The 15333-nt window shown below is 44.1% G+C and overlaps 1 protein-coding gene across 3 annotated transcripts in view; it reads left to right on the top strand.

The window, feature by feature from the left end:
- The window catches only part of EPC2 (enhancer of polycomb 2), a 71149-nt gene that overhangs the window by 43347 nt on the left and 12469 nt on the right, over positions 1–15333 (top strand). For all 3 annotated transcript variants that reach the window (XM_075609421.1, XM_075609422.1, XM_075609423.1), the window contains 5 exons: positions 11312–11471; positions 12521–12666; positions 13749–13955; positions 14632–14780; positions 14896–15028. In XM_075609421.1, coding sequence (XP_075465536.1) covers positions 11312–11471; positions 12521–12666; positions 13749–13955; positions 14632–14780; positions 14896–15028 — 795 coding nt within the window. The remainder of the gene's footprint in view (positions 1–11311; positions 11472–12520; positions 12667–13748; positions 13956–14631; positions 14781–14895; positions 15029–15333) is intronic.

The following is a 15333-nucleotide window of genomic DNA, read 5'->3' as shown; positions in this document are numbered from 1 at the left end:
TGAAAAAGGAACATACCGTGGGTACCCCGGGAGATATGCTAATGTCTATACAAAGTAGATTTAAACATCCTTAAAACAAATCAGTCCGCGCGGGGGGGAAGACACCGACACCCGCCTCTGCCCCACCATCCCCCACCCTCTCTCAGCAGCGCCTCACCTCCTCCCCACCCGCTGTCGACACAGATGCGAGGGGGAAGGACAACACCACTGCAGACGCCTCTGCCCCCCCCTCTCTCAGCAGCGCCTCACCTGTCCACTCGCCGCTGACACTAGTGCGCCACCGCCAGGCAGGAAAGAAGGGGAGGGGGGAGAGGGAGTAAGGAGAGAGGAGGGGGGGACGGGGAGGGAGTCAGGAGAGAGGGAGGAGGGGGACGGGGAGGGAGTCAGGAGAGAGGGAGGGGAGGAGGGAGTCAGGAGAGAGGGAGGGGGGGAGGGAGTCAGGAGAGAGGGAGGGGGGGAGGGAGTCAGGAGAGAGGGGGGGAGGGAGTCAGGAGAGAGGGGGAGAGGGAGTCAGGAGAGGGGGGGAGGGAGTCAGGAGAGAGGGGGGGGAGGGAGTTAGGAGAGAGGGGGGGAGGGAGTTAGGAGAGAGGGGGGGGAGGGAGTCAGGAGAGGGGGGGAGGGAGTGAGGAGAGAGGGGGGGGAGGGAGTCAGGAGAGAGGGGGGGAGGGAGTCAGGAGAGAGGGGGGGAGGGAGTCAGGAGAGAGAGGGGGGGGGAGTCAGGAGAGAGAGGGGGGGACGGAGTCAGGAGAGAGAGGGGGGGACGGAGTCAGGAGGGGGGGGAGGGAGTCAGGAGAGGGGGGGAGCGAGTCAGGAGAGAGGGGGGAGGGAGTCAGGAGAGAGGGGGAAGGGAGTCAGGAGAGGGGGGGAGGGAGTCAGGAGAGGGGGGGAAGCCCACACAAATACACACTCACTGATGCACACTCACTGACGCACACTCACTGACGCACACTCACTGACGCACACTCACTGACACACACTCACTGACACACACTCACTTTCACTGACTGACTGACACACACACACTGACTGACTGACACACTCACTGACTGACACACTTACTGACTGACACACTCACTTACTGACTGACACACTTACTGACTGACACACTTACTGACTGACACACTCACTGACTGACACACTCACTGACTGACACACTCACTGACTGACACACTCACTGACTGACACACTCACTGACTGACACACTCACTCACTGACTGACACACTCACTCACTGACTGACACACTTACTGACTGACACACTTACTGACTGACACACTCACTGACTGACACACTCACTGACTGACACACTCACTGACTGACACACTCACTGACTGACACACTCACTGACTGACACACTCACTGACTGACACACTCACTGACTGACACACTCACTGACTGACACACTCACTCACTGACACACTCACTCACTGACACACTCACTCACTGACACACTCACTCACTGACACACTCACTCACTGACACACTCACTCACTGACTGACACACACACACTCACTGACACACACACACTGACTGACACACACACACTGACTGACACACTGACTGACTGACTGACACCCTCACTGACTGACACCCTCACTGACTGACACACACACACTCACTGACTGACACACACACACTCACTGACTGACACACACACACTCACTGACTGACACACACACACTCACTGACTGACACACACACACTCACTGACTGACACACACTCACTGACTGACACACACTCACTGACTGACACACACACACACGCACTCACTGACTCACACACACACTGACTGACACACACACACACACTCTCACTGACTGACACACACACACACACTCTCACTGACTGACACACACTGACTGACTGACACACACTGACTTACACACACTTCCCCCCTCAGTCAGCTCAGCACGGAGCTGTGAACGGGGGGAGGGGGGAAACAAAGCATTGAATAAGGGTGGGGGGAATTGGAGCTGTGAACAGTGGGGGGGGGGGTGCGCAGCTCTGAACAGCTGTGAAGAGGGGGGTAGAGAGTGGAAGGGAGGGAGGGGGAGCGAGAACATTACATCCCGGGGAACACCGGGTATATCAGCTGGTACATACATAAACATATCAGGATAGTTTGAAGAGGCCATAGGAATAACCGCACTACTTCCGTTTAAAGCTTGTATTAGTAATATACAAATAACCAAACAAAGAGATAAGTGGGAAGGACAGAGAAAAGAGAGAGCGGGGAGTGAAGGGGGAGCAGCCCCCATTTCCCCATCCGCCGTTGCATTTGGGAAAAGTATCACCCAAAACTCCTTTTATCTGCTCTGAGACCATATTGTCTTAATTTATCCAGAACTATCTCCCTCTACCGGGGCTTGCTCTATTTATTTATTTATAAAATATTTTACCAGGAAATAATGCATTGAGAGTTACCTCTCGTTTTCAAGTATGTCCTTGGCACAGAGTAAAGACATATAATACATGTTTACAAATACAGTTACACAATGAGCAGGGTATACATTATATACAAGACATTGCATACACAGTTAAAGATAATTTATATTATGGGCGTATGAAACAGTTACAGACCAGATTAAAATGTGTGACAGCCTTAGATTTGAAAGAACTTAGACTGGTGGTGGATGTAAGAGTCTCTGGTAGGTTGTTCCAGTTTTGGGGTGCACGGTAAGAGGAGGAGCGGCCGGATACTTTGTTGAGCCTTGGGACCATGAACAGTCTTTTGGAGTCTGTTATTTATATTATCTGTTATTTCTTTTATTACCACATGTATTACTGCTGTGAAGCGCTATGTACATTAATGGCGCTATATAAATAAAGACATACAATACAATACAAAGTCTGATCTCAGGTGATAGGTGCTGCAAGTGGTAGGGGTGATGAGCTTGTTCAGGTAGCTGGGTAGCTTGCCCATAAAGAATTTGAAGGCAAGACAGGAAAGGTGAACTTTGCGACTAGACTCGAGTGATGACCAATCTAGTTCTTTGAGCATTTCGCAGTGATGTGTGTTATAGTTGCATTGGAGAACAAAACGACAAATTGAATTGTAGAGGGTGTCAAGTTTGCTAAGGTGGGTTTGAGGTGCTGAGCCATATACTATGTCTCCATAGTCAATAATTGGCATTAGCATCTGCTGTGCGATACGTTTTCTGACCAGGAGACTTAGGGAGGATTTGTTCCTGTAAAGTACCCCTAGTTTGGCATAGGCTTGGTTGTCGGGGTATCAATGTGCATCCCGAATGTTAAGTGGTAGTCAAACCATATGCCCAGGTATTTAAAACTAGTAACAGGAGTTAGTGTTGGTCCTAATCTGGAGTTCAGTTGCTGGGAGCTTTAAAAATTTAGTCTTGGTCCCAAACACCATTGTTATAGTCTTGTCAGTGTTTAAAAACAGTTTGTTTTGGGAAATCCAGTTTTTGAGTCTGAAAAAGTCAGACTGAAGTATGTGTTGAAGGTCAGAGAGGCTATGGCTGTGTGCATATAGGATTGTGTCATCTGCATACATGTGTATTGAGGCTTCCTGACAAGCTGTGGGAAGATCATTGATGAACACTGAGAAGAGTAGGGGCCCCAGAACAGAGCCTTGCGGGACGGGACGCCACAGGTGATATCCAGGTGGTTAGAGTTAGAGCCAGCGATGGACACATGTTGGGATCTACCTGATAGGATTTAAACTGAAACCAGTTTAAAGCATGCTTCCCTATTCCAGAGCTCTGGAGTTTGTTGAGCAGGATATCATGATCAGCAGTATCAAAAGCCTTTGCAAAATCTAGGAATTCTGCACTCCATTCCATTCCACACTGGATTTCATTGCAAACTTTTAGCAGGGTAGTTACAGTGGAGTGTTTGGGGTGAAAGCCAGATTGGAATTGGCTAGGGAAATTTGTCTTGTTATATAGTAATCGCTTAATTGGGAGTGGACACATTTTTCCATGACTTTGGATAGGATTGGGAGAAGGGAGATTGGCCTGTAGTTTGAGACTGTTTTTTGTCCCCACTTTTGAAGATTGGATTGGGACAACTCTGGCAGCTTTCCAGGTCTTAGGGATATGGCCTGCAGACAGGATAGAGTTGACTATGGAAGCAATTGGTTTGGCAATTGCTGCGGCACCAAGTCTTAGGAACCTAGATTGTAGTAGGTCAGGTCCACATTGGCTGCTTAGTTTTAATTTGAGAAGCGCTTGTGTAATCTCCTCTTCGGATACTGGGCCAAATTGAAAATTGTGGGCAGTGTTGGGAGGGGGTGGGGCTATAGGGGTACTCCCAGGGTGAGATTCAGGTTTGTGGTTTGGGTTGCGTTTCGCTAATAAGTTAGTGTCACACCCCACAAAGTAATCATTGAATGCATTTGCAATGTCGGTGGGGTTTGTCAGAGTAATATCGCCCTTAGTGATATTACTTGGCTGTTGATGGCTAGGAGGCTGGAATATATTGTTGATAACCTTCCAGAAGTTAGCTGGGTTTGATGTGTTCTGGAGGAGATTGTCAGAGTAATATTGTGCTTTTGCATGCCTTGTTTGCCTTGTGCACATGTTCCACAGGCATCTGTAGTGATTGAGATCCTTGGTAGTGCCAGTTACTTTGTGGCTTTTCCACAAGGCATCCCTGAACTGGTAGAGTGCTATAAGGTCAGGTTTAACCCATGGAAGGTGGGCACCCCATACCCTAAGGGCTGGGACCCGCTGCGCCCGGCGGCGCGGGCGGCCGCGTGAGCGCTACTCGCCATTGCCTTGTAGCCTCACGATCCGGTCCCAGTCCCTCCTCACTGCCAACTGACTACGTACTGTGACGCGTCAGCCAGCAGGGGATACAAGAGAATTGTGTTCCTGTGCGGCGACGCGTCACGTGGTCTCGCAGTGAGCCAATGAGGAGGGGAGCTTGAGGGAAGTCTGTGTGTCTCTGCAGCCGTGAAGCGCCCCCCCTCCTCTCTTGTGCCCGTTTCGCAGGCTGAGCCTGCTCCGGGAGGAAGAAGGGGGGGGATTTCTGGGAGTGTGAGGGCTACGGGGCTCCAAGAGTGTGAGGGCTATGGTCACTGCCGGAAGCGGTGTCAGGGAAATAAATATATATATATATATAAATATATATATATATATAATATCTGCTGCTTTTGCTGGGTGTTGCAAATTGCTTGTGCTTTGGCCCGCCCCTGTCATGGCCCGCCCCCCTGCCACATTTTGAACACTCCCCGCCTCCCCTCCCTCCGGTGCCCGTTTCACTGGGAAGGTTGCGGCCAGCTCCTGCTGAGTTCATCTTCTTCCCGGGGAGGAGAGGCAGAGGCAGAGGCAGCAGCATCATATTTGGTGGTTGTGGGGGTGGAGAAGGCAGAGAAACAACACGGCAGAGGGGTTTCCATGTGTGCCTGTGTGTAATGGCCCCGCCCCCCACATCATGACACCCGCCCCCCGACCCATTTTGGTCACGCCCCCCCGCTCCTAAAAAAGTTTCCTACAGACCGCATATCGCGGTCTGTGTCTGTCAGTGCGGACGCGCTGACTGAGGGAGCGGGGCCTTAGCCTTGGGCTGCGAACCCGCTGCGGCCGGCGGGGCGCGCGGCCGCGGACCACCAGACCCTTGCCCGAATGGTCCCTGCCCCCGCTGTCTCCTTCCGGCAGGGCTGACTACGTACTGTGACGCGTCAGCCGGCCGATGCTGCAAGATCCTAGTGATTTTCGGTGCGGACGCGTCACGTGGTACGCGAGTCAGCCAATGGGGAGGAGGGGAGAGAAGAAGCTAGATGGGAGGCGCCTTGGGCTGGGAGCAGGGAAGGAGCTGCGGGTTAAAGTGTATGAGTGTATATGTATGTGTGTGTGTGTATGTGTGTGGGGGGGTGGACGGCACCACGATCAGATTCTGCCCCCAACCCTCCCGCTCCGGTTCCCTACAGACCGCATATCGCGGTCTGTGTCTGTCAGCGCCCCGCCTGTCTGCAGTGCGGGCGCGCTGACTGAGGGAGCGGGGCCTTAGCATTATTCTGCGTAGTGGAGCATGGGTATCACAGAGTTTTAAAAACTCGGATTGGAAATAGTCGAGCATAGAATCAGGGTCAGGAATGAAATCGATTCTGTGCCAGGGCAGTTGGTAAGGTCAGCCAGAAACTGTTGTGGGTTAAAGTTTCTAAATGTTCTAGTGAGGAGAACTTTAGGGCTTGATTGGGGCGGTTTAATTTTCCTTACACAGTACACTATTGCATGGTCACTGAAAATGTCAGGAAGGATGCCAGAGGATTGGATTCTGCTGGGATTTTAGGAGAGAATCCAGTCGAGCAAGGAATGGTTATGCGATTTCAGGTTTGTCCGTGTGGGTTGGGAAATGAGTTGCGATAGGTTAAGCGATTTGATTTGTATCTGGATTTTGTAGTTTTTAGGGTCGAGCCAATTGAAGTTGAAATCCCCAAGAACTAGCAGCTCACTTTTCTCATTCAGAGAGGAAATGGAACCAAGAAACTGGGTGATATCAGTCAGAGATTGTAGAGGGGCTTTAAGGGGGCGGTAGATGCCAGCTAGCAAGATGAGCTTAGAAAAGGGGAGGCAGATTCTGCCAACTAGGATTTCAAAAGAGGTTGGGTTTGGGGGGCAAAGTAACAGTGTAAATTTTAAGGTGTCTGCAATATAAAATAACACCCCTCCTCCTCTCTTTGACCCATCTCTCCTAGAAATGGAGTATCCCTGAATGGCAATATGTGCATCAGGGGTTTTAGGGGTTAGCCATGTTTCTGTAAGAATGATGGCTTTTGGTTTATGCATAAGGCACCATGCTCTTAGTTCATCCAGTTTGGGCAGCAGACTCTGGATATTTATATGGGCGACAGATAGCCCTTTTTGAATTTGAAGGGGGTATTCTCAGGGATATGGGACAGAGTTGAAGTGGGAGGTCCTGGGTTAGATTCAATATCACCTGCTAAAGAAAGTAATAGTATGAGTAGAAATTTGAGTAGTTGTTTGCAAGTTGTTACTTTATGATGTTTGCCATTAGAGTGTGCGGTGGTTGGTGTGCTGGTTTTCAGAGTTCTCCACCAACATTCAGTAGATAGTACAAGGCTTTTGAGTAATCCAGGGTGTATGGTGATGTTGGGTGTGGGCCAGGAGGGAGGCGTTTGTAGTGGATAGAGAGAATAACATTTCAATGAGGCCATGAGAAAGAACAAAGTGGAGGTAAATAGCTCTGGAGCGAAATAAGTCACCTCAGCCCAGTAGCCCTCACCTCGTCTCGGCCTTCAAACCAAGGGTCCCAAGTTCTATAGAAGTCCTCGGTGGATTGCTTCAAAAAGGCTGTCAGCTTTCCATAATCATCACCGTGTTTTATCTGTATTTCCACTGTCTGTTTGGAAGGGGGATGGGGGAGTGGGGGGAGATTTTCTTCCAAGAAACTGATACCGAGCATCTAGCTGCCGTTGGGATAAATGAAATTGGCTTTTTCATGGGACGACTGACATCAACGGGTTTCCGTAACAAATAATCCAGCGGATCATCAGGAATTGTCAACTTTGTCATGTCGTCAATAATATTTTGGACAACCAACCAGAAATTTTGTATGGCTGGACATGTCCACCAAATATTTACCATATCCCCCTTTTGTCCACAACCCCTCCAACATAGATCAGATGTCCTACTTTTTTTAAAAAAAAATTAACGCCTACTTGGTGTCAAATACCATTGGAATAAAATTTTATAAATATTTTCTTTGGTCATAGTGCAGATGGAGGTCTTTGCTGCGAATTCCAAAATATACTCCCAATCATCCCTATTAATTTCTATTTTTAGATCTTCAGCCCACTTTAGCATATAATTATGATCAGGAGTATCTATTGACTATTCCATGTCCAAATATAACCTCGATAAATCCCTTCTGGTAGCTATCCCTCTTATAGCACAGCTCAAAACCTGTAAGTTCTGGGAAGGAAGAATTCTGGGATACTTTGCATAGAAAGTGCCTAATTTGGAGGTATTTGAATAAATGTAGGTCCGGGGCCTCATATTTGTCTCGATGTTCTTGAAAACTAAGAATCTTCCCTTTACCCACAAAATCTGCTATTAGCTTAATGTTTTTAGTCAGAAACGGGTCAAATAGTTTTGGATCACACCCAGGGGGAAATTCCGGGTTATTAAAAATAGGGGTTAATTGGGACATGGAGGACATGAATTTATATTTTCTTTTGGTTTTGCTCCAAATATTCCACGTACACAACATCGGACCCAATTGTAACCTCTTAACATTCGGGTCCCGGAACCTGGTAGTTCAAGTAGACAACGACAAAGAGAAGGCTCTCGAGTAGTGAGATTCAATAGCTAGTCGGCAAAATCGTTTTGGATCAGTATTCCAGATAATCACCTGACGAAGCTGGGCTTCTTGGTTAAGTTTAGAAGTTAAGTGTTAAGTTTAGGGCCTCCGATTTATCATTATTAATTTAATAGCCCAAAATATTACCGAATTCTGATAAAAAATATTGGAGGTTGGGCAAAGATGTTTGGGGGTTGGCTAATGTTAATATTATATCATCAGCAAAAAGAGAGATCTTATAGTTTATACTACCAATGGGAACACCCTGAATATCCGCATTCTCTCAGATTTTGATTGACAAGGCGAAGAGGAGAGGAGACAATGGGCAGCCCTGTACTGTGCCATTTTTTTTTTAATCTCAATCACATTTGTTTCCTGGGAGTTTGACTAGGGCAGAGGGTCTTTTGTAGAGTGCTCGAACACCTTGCAGGAAGGAGACACCAAATCCAAACCTCTGCATTACTCCATCCAAGAATGCCCAATTTATTCTATCAAACGTTTTTTCAGTATCAAGGCTCAACAGAATAGCTTTTGTGCCAGAGAGGTGCACATGGTCTATAATATCTATGATCTTCCGGGTGTTATGTGAGGCTTGTCTGCCCGAGACAAAACCAACTTGATCTATATGGATTAGATTCGGCAAAATGGGATTTTGCCTATTTGCCAGAATGTTGCTATAAATCTTGAGATCTGTGTTGAGCAATGCAATCGGACGGTAGCTAATGCAATGAAGTGGGTCCCTGCCTTCTCTATGTATAATGGCAATGTTTGCGACAGATACAGAGGCTTGGATTGGGGCACCCTCTAAGAAGGAATTAAACGTTTCCAAAATATAAGGGGATAAGATCGTAATTTTTTTTTATAATATACATTAGATAGCCCATTTGGGCCTGGAGTTTTTGCTGCTTTCAAAGACCCAACTGCCTTCGCCAGCTCCTCTTGAGTGACTCTCCCATTTAGAGCGTCCGAGTCCGTCTTGGTCAGCTGGGGTTGATTACATTGTTCCAAATAGTCTGAGATGGCCTCTGAATTAGTAGGGCCCCTCCCCGAAGAGCTCAAATCCTACAACATTTTATGCAAAATTATATGTCCTACTTTTTTTTAACGGAAAAAGGTATGATTTTCTTAATCTCGAGTGACAGCACTTTGCTCAGGAGAGGTGGGGGGGGGTGTGGGCTTCGTTTTGATCTCGGACACATAATATTTAAAACGCTTCATATCTTCTGAACAGAGTGGATTTAAAAAATAATAATGTTGTCAGGTCAAGAAGATATCTCTAAAGTAAGTTTAAAAAATGCAAAACAAATGGCGATTTAGCGCAGGCTGCGGCTTTGTGATCACATTTGTTAGTGCATGTATAACTGAATATATATCTCCGTCTTAGATGAGAAATGCGGACCCTTTTAAATGTTAAATGTACTAAACTAGAGGCTTATCTGTACAGAGTAGGTCTGCTCCTTAAACAGGAGGGAATAAAAATATAAAAAAATGCAGTAGCAAGCCGGAATTTTTGGGAGCCCGAGTTTGGTGGCTCACGGCACTCAATCATCCTCTCCCTTACACCCTCCCACCACACACCACTCTCCGTGGCTCTGTGTATATCTGTGACACTCGCTCACCCTGACTCACTCTTCACTCGCACACAAACTCCTCCCCACAAGCCACAAGTGTTCTGCATGGGTACAGTTCATCTCGAACAAAACATGATGGGGAGCGCTGATGCAGTTGGTGGTAGTGACTGACGGCAACACAGCCACCAGGACTGAAATTTAAGGCTGCGGTCGCTGGAAAAATCAAATTTAAGTGACTTCCAGCGATTGCGACCAATCCGTCGCTCCGTCGTGTCGCTCCTACTTAGCACGCGACGGCTTCAATACATTTGTTTTGAAGCGATGTCGCTATCGCTGGCACTATAAGCGCAGCCTTAGGTGACCAGGTACCCAGAATTTTTTTTTCTTCCCTGGGTAATAGGTTTGTTTACCACTCTGGTTTTCTTATTTACTTATTAGTATTTTTTTATTATTATTAATTAATGATGGTTCTTGCTGGAACTGTTTTTGTATTAATGGGTGAGTTATCATATGCTGATTGTGGTGACCATTTGTGTTGTCTCTTCATGTAATCCTGTGATTTTAAAGCTGATATCCTACCCAAACATGTAATTGCAGTAGGACTATATTGTGATCCCTTGTCTCCTCCCTTTTGTTTTTTCTAAAGAAAAAAATTACTTTTTTTATATTCTTTAAATTCTAAGTTTGGAATATATTAAACATATCCTCAACTGAATTTTTTAAATGTTCAAATCACTGTGCGTGTGTGTGTGTGTGCGCGTGCGCGTGCGCGTGTGCGTGCGTGTGCGTGCGTGTTCTCTTTTTAAAACTCTAATCCCCGTATTTATTTTTTTTAAATGCACAACATTTTACAAATATTTGCACTGCAAATTTTTTATCCTCTTGTATTAAATATAGCTTTTTATTAAACTTTATCAATAATTTACAGGTGCATTAATTGGTTACAAAATTAGTTATGTAGAGGTCTATTTTAGTACCTCTTCACTCTTTATTAAGGGCTGTTATATAGTGGCCGCGCGCACGGCGCTTATAAATGGCTGTGGTTAGTCAGCCTTTCTATAATGGTGCAGCGCGCGCACACGGCAGTGAGCATGGAGCCGGCCGACGAGGGAGAAGATGGGGAAAATAATGATTTTGCGCCACTACCGCCGCTGTAGTGTGTGTGTGTGTGTGTGTGTGTGTGTGTGTGTGTGTGTGTGTAAAAGGTGCACAATAATTTGTTTTTATTTATTTATACAACTTGTCTTTTTTTCCCTTAACTATTATTTAATACAATTTTAACTCACTCAATCTATACACACACACTCCCACACACTCACACATTACCTTCCATCCCAGTCGCTCACAGCATACACACAAAAAGCGTGCGTTACGTGTACGCGCGTTCACAGGTGCGTGCGCACACTATATAACGGCCCTTTGGATGTCTAAATCTGTAATTTGTTATTTGCAGGAACATCATTTACAACGAGCTATCTCGGCACAGCAAGTTTTTAGAGAAAAGAAAGAAAGCATGGTTATTCCAGTTCCTGAAGCAGAAAGCAATGTTCTCTACTACAGTCGTCTGTACAAGGGAGAATTAAAGCAGCCCAAGCAGTTCATTCACATTCAACGTAAGTTCATCTGTTGTTCATCATTTCTTGAAACAAGTGAGAGAGTTAGTGTCCTCATATTTGTCAGCATTCCAGTTAACAAACAAATGTGCATTTGTTGATAGTAACTGAACTAGCCACCTGCCCCTTTAAAAGTCTATATTGAACCAAATTTCTCTGTGTCTGAGCTGAAAACCGCTGAATACTCGTGCCTTAAACACGGCTCACATTTACTTTCTTTTAAAATATGCTTCATTTTCAAAAGACGTCGATGAGCATTCAAAATTGACAATACTTCTGTAATGTCCGTGCAGAGAAAGCAATTTGTTCTCAGATTATTAAAGACAACACGAAATTACAAATTGCTTTTATTGAGTTTCATTTTGTTTTGTGATTCCTTGAAAACAAAAATGAATTTCATGTATTGTGTGAGCATACATGTTGTATTGGTGAGACTGTTGGACTTCTAAATGTCTGGTTGTCCGTATTGTACAAAGCACATGTTTTATACATAGGGATTCTGGTTTACGGTGTTTCCTTTTTTTTTTTTTTTTTGTGAAATCAGTGTAATATGTTCTGTGTTCATTTTATTTATTTTTAAAAAAATCTGGTTTTATCAATGTTAACGGCAAAAAAAATTGACACATTTCTGAAGTTGCTGTTTCTGTACACTTGTTTTAATGACATTTTCATACTTCCGATTGCTTACCGTTGCATCCTATCTGGCTGGGTTGCTACAAGAACTTCAATAAGAAATCATGCTTCATTTCTGGTTTTTTATCGAATTTTTTTATTTTTTTTTAAACTGGAAGTGCAAAATTATCAGTCAGTGGTGGTTTTCTTCAGTGTTTTTCGGTTAAAGCCTAAAACCGTAATTCCTAATTATACAGAAGACAAGTTATGGTTTTCTAACTTGCCATGTTGACTCTTGGTGAATTTATGTAGTGCTTCTTAAAACTACCAACTCTGAATTGTTATAGTTGTAACATTATTCACTGTGTGCAGAACTACGTTACCTTGAAATGGAAAGATGGAAGGGGCTTATGAAAAGTTGTGTTTTTGTGTTTTAGCTTTTAATCTGGACAATGAGCAAGCAGATTACGATATGGACTCTGAAGATGAGACATTGCTTAACCGACTAAACAGGAAAATGGAAATTAAGCCACTGCAATTTGAAATTATGATTGACAGGCTGGAAAAGGCTAGCTCTAACCAGGTACTGTACCAGCCATAGCTCAGTTTATTAGACTGCTGTTTCCATATCCGATACAAGACCTTCAGTCAGAATTGCTTTTTATTTTATATATAGTTTATATTTGCAACCCTTTATATCTGACATGATCTGAAATTCATTTAATTGCACTTTTCTATGAAAACATGTTATCATATAAAACCTGTTTTCTCTAGTTTTTTTGAGTCCAGTCCGAACAGTTTTAGTTTGCATAAAACAATATTTAATGTGTTTTAACAACCAATTTATAAAATCAGTATGTCTTTAAGGACTTTATACAAACACCAGAAAATATGCTACGTACTATTTTTTTTTGCATTATTGTCTATTATGCCTGTCTGAGTTATCTTGTGATTTACTTACTGTGTAATTTAAAAGTAACCATCATTCCAATGTCAGACTCATTTTTAATAGATTTTGAAGGAAAGGTAGGAAAGATACCATTGAGTGATTTTGTGATTGAATTTCCTAACTACAGTATACTACTGTGCTGAGCAACAAAGTTGTCCTTAAGGTGTCTTCATTCCTGTCTGTTTTCCCTAACTGATTCATTGGTAAAAATGCTTCATGTTGGTGTGCAAACTACTTAATGGATATTCGCTTACGTAATATCACTCTTCTAAAATTCTATTGTAGAAATAGATTGTAAATAAGGCTGCGCTTATAGTGCCGGCGACAGCGCGTCAAAACAAATGCATTGCTACCGTCGCGTGCGCTTATAGTAAGTGCAACGCAGCGACAGCCTGGTCATCTCAATTTGATTTTTCCAGCAACCGTAGCCTGCTGTCACCGGCACTATAAGCATAGCCTAACAGGTAAACCAGTTAGAGAACTACTGGGTTCCCAAACGGTTTGTTTTACTCATCGTGACCAAGACCTTTTCATGTCATGCTTTCCCCTGGAACATACAATGTGTAAATGTGTGCATTATTAATAATGTTCTGTGTATCATTTTTATGGAAATTAAATAATGAAAATTATTGCTATAATTCACATAACCGTAATTAAATGCTACAGCGTTTCTCCATGATTACTTGACAATTTTTTCCATTATGGTCTCTCTACAGCTTGTTACTCTTCAGGAAGCAAAGTTGCTGCTAAACGAAGATGATTACCTTATCAAATCTGTTTATGACTACTGGGTGAGAAAACGTAAAAACTGCCGGGGGCCATCCCTCATCCCCCAAATCAAACAAGAGAAACGGGATGGCTCTACAAACAGCGACCCGTATGTTGCCTTTCGACGGAGGACTGAGAAGATGCAAACACGAAAGGTAATATATTTAAGTAAAAATATGTTTGAGAATATCTGTTCCCCAACTTAGCACAATACCAGAGGCAATCCAAGCTGGGGGTTTATTTTTTTTTTGTGGGAAGTCTCAGCAGCTGAACCCCATTCATTTCAGCTCAGTGGACCCCGCTGCTTCAGGAGATGCTTGCCTCCGAAGTGTGTGCCGGTATCTCCTGCAATTTTCGGCTTCCTTGTCACATGGGCCAATAGGATGCTGAACCTGATGAGATCACGGCTTCCTATTGGCCCATAGAGCTCTGAAAATCAGACATACAGTGAACCCTGGAGTGGCTACCAGCACTCCCTTTGGAGGTCTGTATCTCTGGAAGCAGGAGGTCCCAGAGCTGAAATGAATGAGGTTCAGCTCCAAAGACCTCAGTTCTGTTTTAAAAAAATACATTGAAACCAGCTTAAATTGCCTCTTTTTAAAAACAAAAAAAAACAGGCATTTTTTCTATGAAGCAATTCCTCCTAGGACTGAAGTGAAGTAATGCCAGTGACATGTTTAAGGGGTAAAGCTGTGTGTTACAAATATTTTTTAATTTGATTTCTTCTGGCTGTCTCCTTTTTGTGTGTTGTCACTGAGAATGTTGTAGGGGAAAGTAAGACAGTAAATACATTCCCCCCCCCCCCTGATTTTTATCAATTGCCTTCCATAGAATCGAAAGAATGATGAAGCCTCTTATGAGAAAATGTTAAAATTAAGAAGGGAGTTTAGCCGAGCCATAACAATTTTGGAAATGATCAAAAGAAGAGAAAAGACGAAACGGGAGTTGTTGCATCTGACCTTGGAAGTGGTGGAGAAAAGGTAACTCTAGGCAGAATGTGTTTTACTGCTGCCAATTAAGTTCTTCAAACATAATATTAGACACGTCTCTTCATCCTGCTGAAATGTATGATTAATGTTGCTTCTTACGTTAAAGGTACCACTTGGGTGACTTTGGAGGTGAAATTCTAAATGAAATGAAGGTCCCAAAAGTAGAAAAGGAGGTACCCGCCATTCCAGCATCTCTTCATAATGGAAACCATCATAAAATTCCTGAATGTAAAGTTAAGGTAAGATCTTCTTTGTGTAGTTCGTTGTTTATCTTGAAATTGTTTAAATAGTTTTGGGGCCAGGTTTTTTTCTAATTCGTTTTCACATTATCTTCATTTATGTTTTATTAACTAACATTTTGAACTACTGGGGAAAAACAAAATTTGCGTGCACGTTGCAACACCTTTTATTGAACCAATATATAAAAATTTTATGTACATTACTAGCAAGATTGCATCTAATTAAAAGAAAGTTCAGTGGTCTTTAATAGTCTAATACAATTTGTAACTATCCGAAAGAAAATGTAGCTTATTCCCGAATCAAC

This window comes from Ascaphus truei, chromosome 7 (genome assembly GCF_040206685.1).
Source record: "Ascaphus truei isolate aAscTru1 chromosome 7, aAscTru1.hap1, whole genome shotgun sequence".
NCBI lineage: Eukaryota > Metazoa > Chordata > Amphibia > Anura > Ascaphidae > Ascaphus > Ascaphus truei.
The sequence above is the reverse complement of the archived record's forward strand: the minus strand, read 5'-3'. Positions and strand labels throughout refer to the sequence as shown.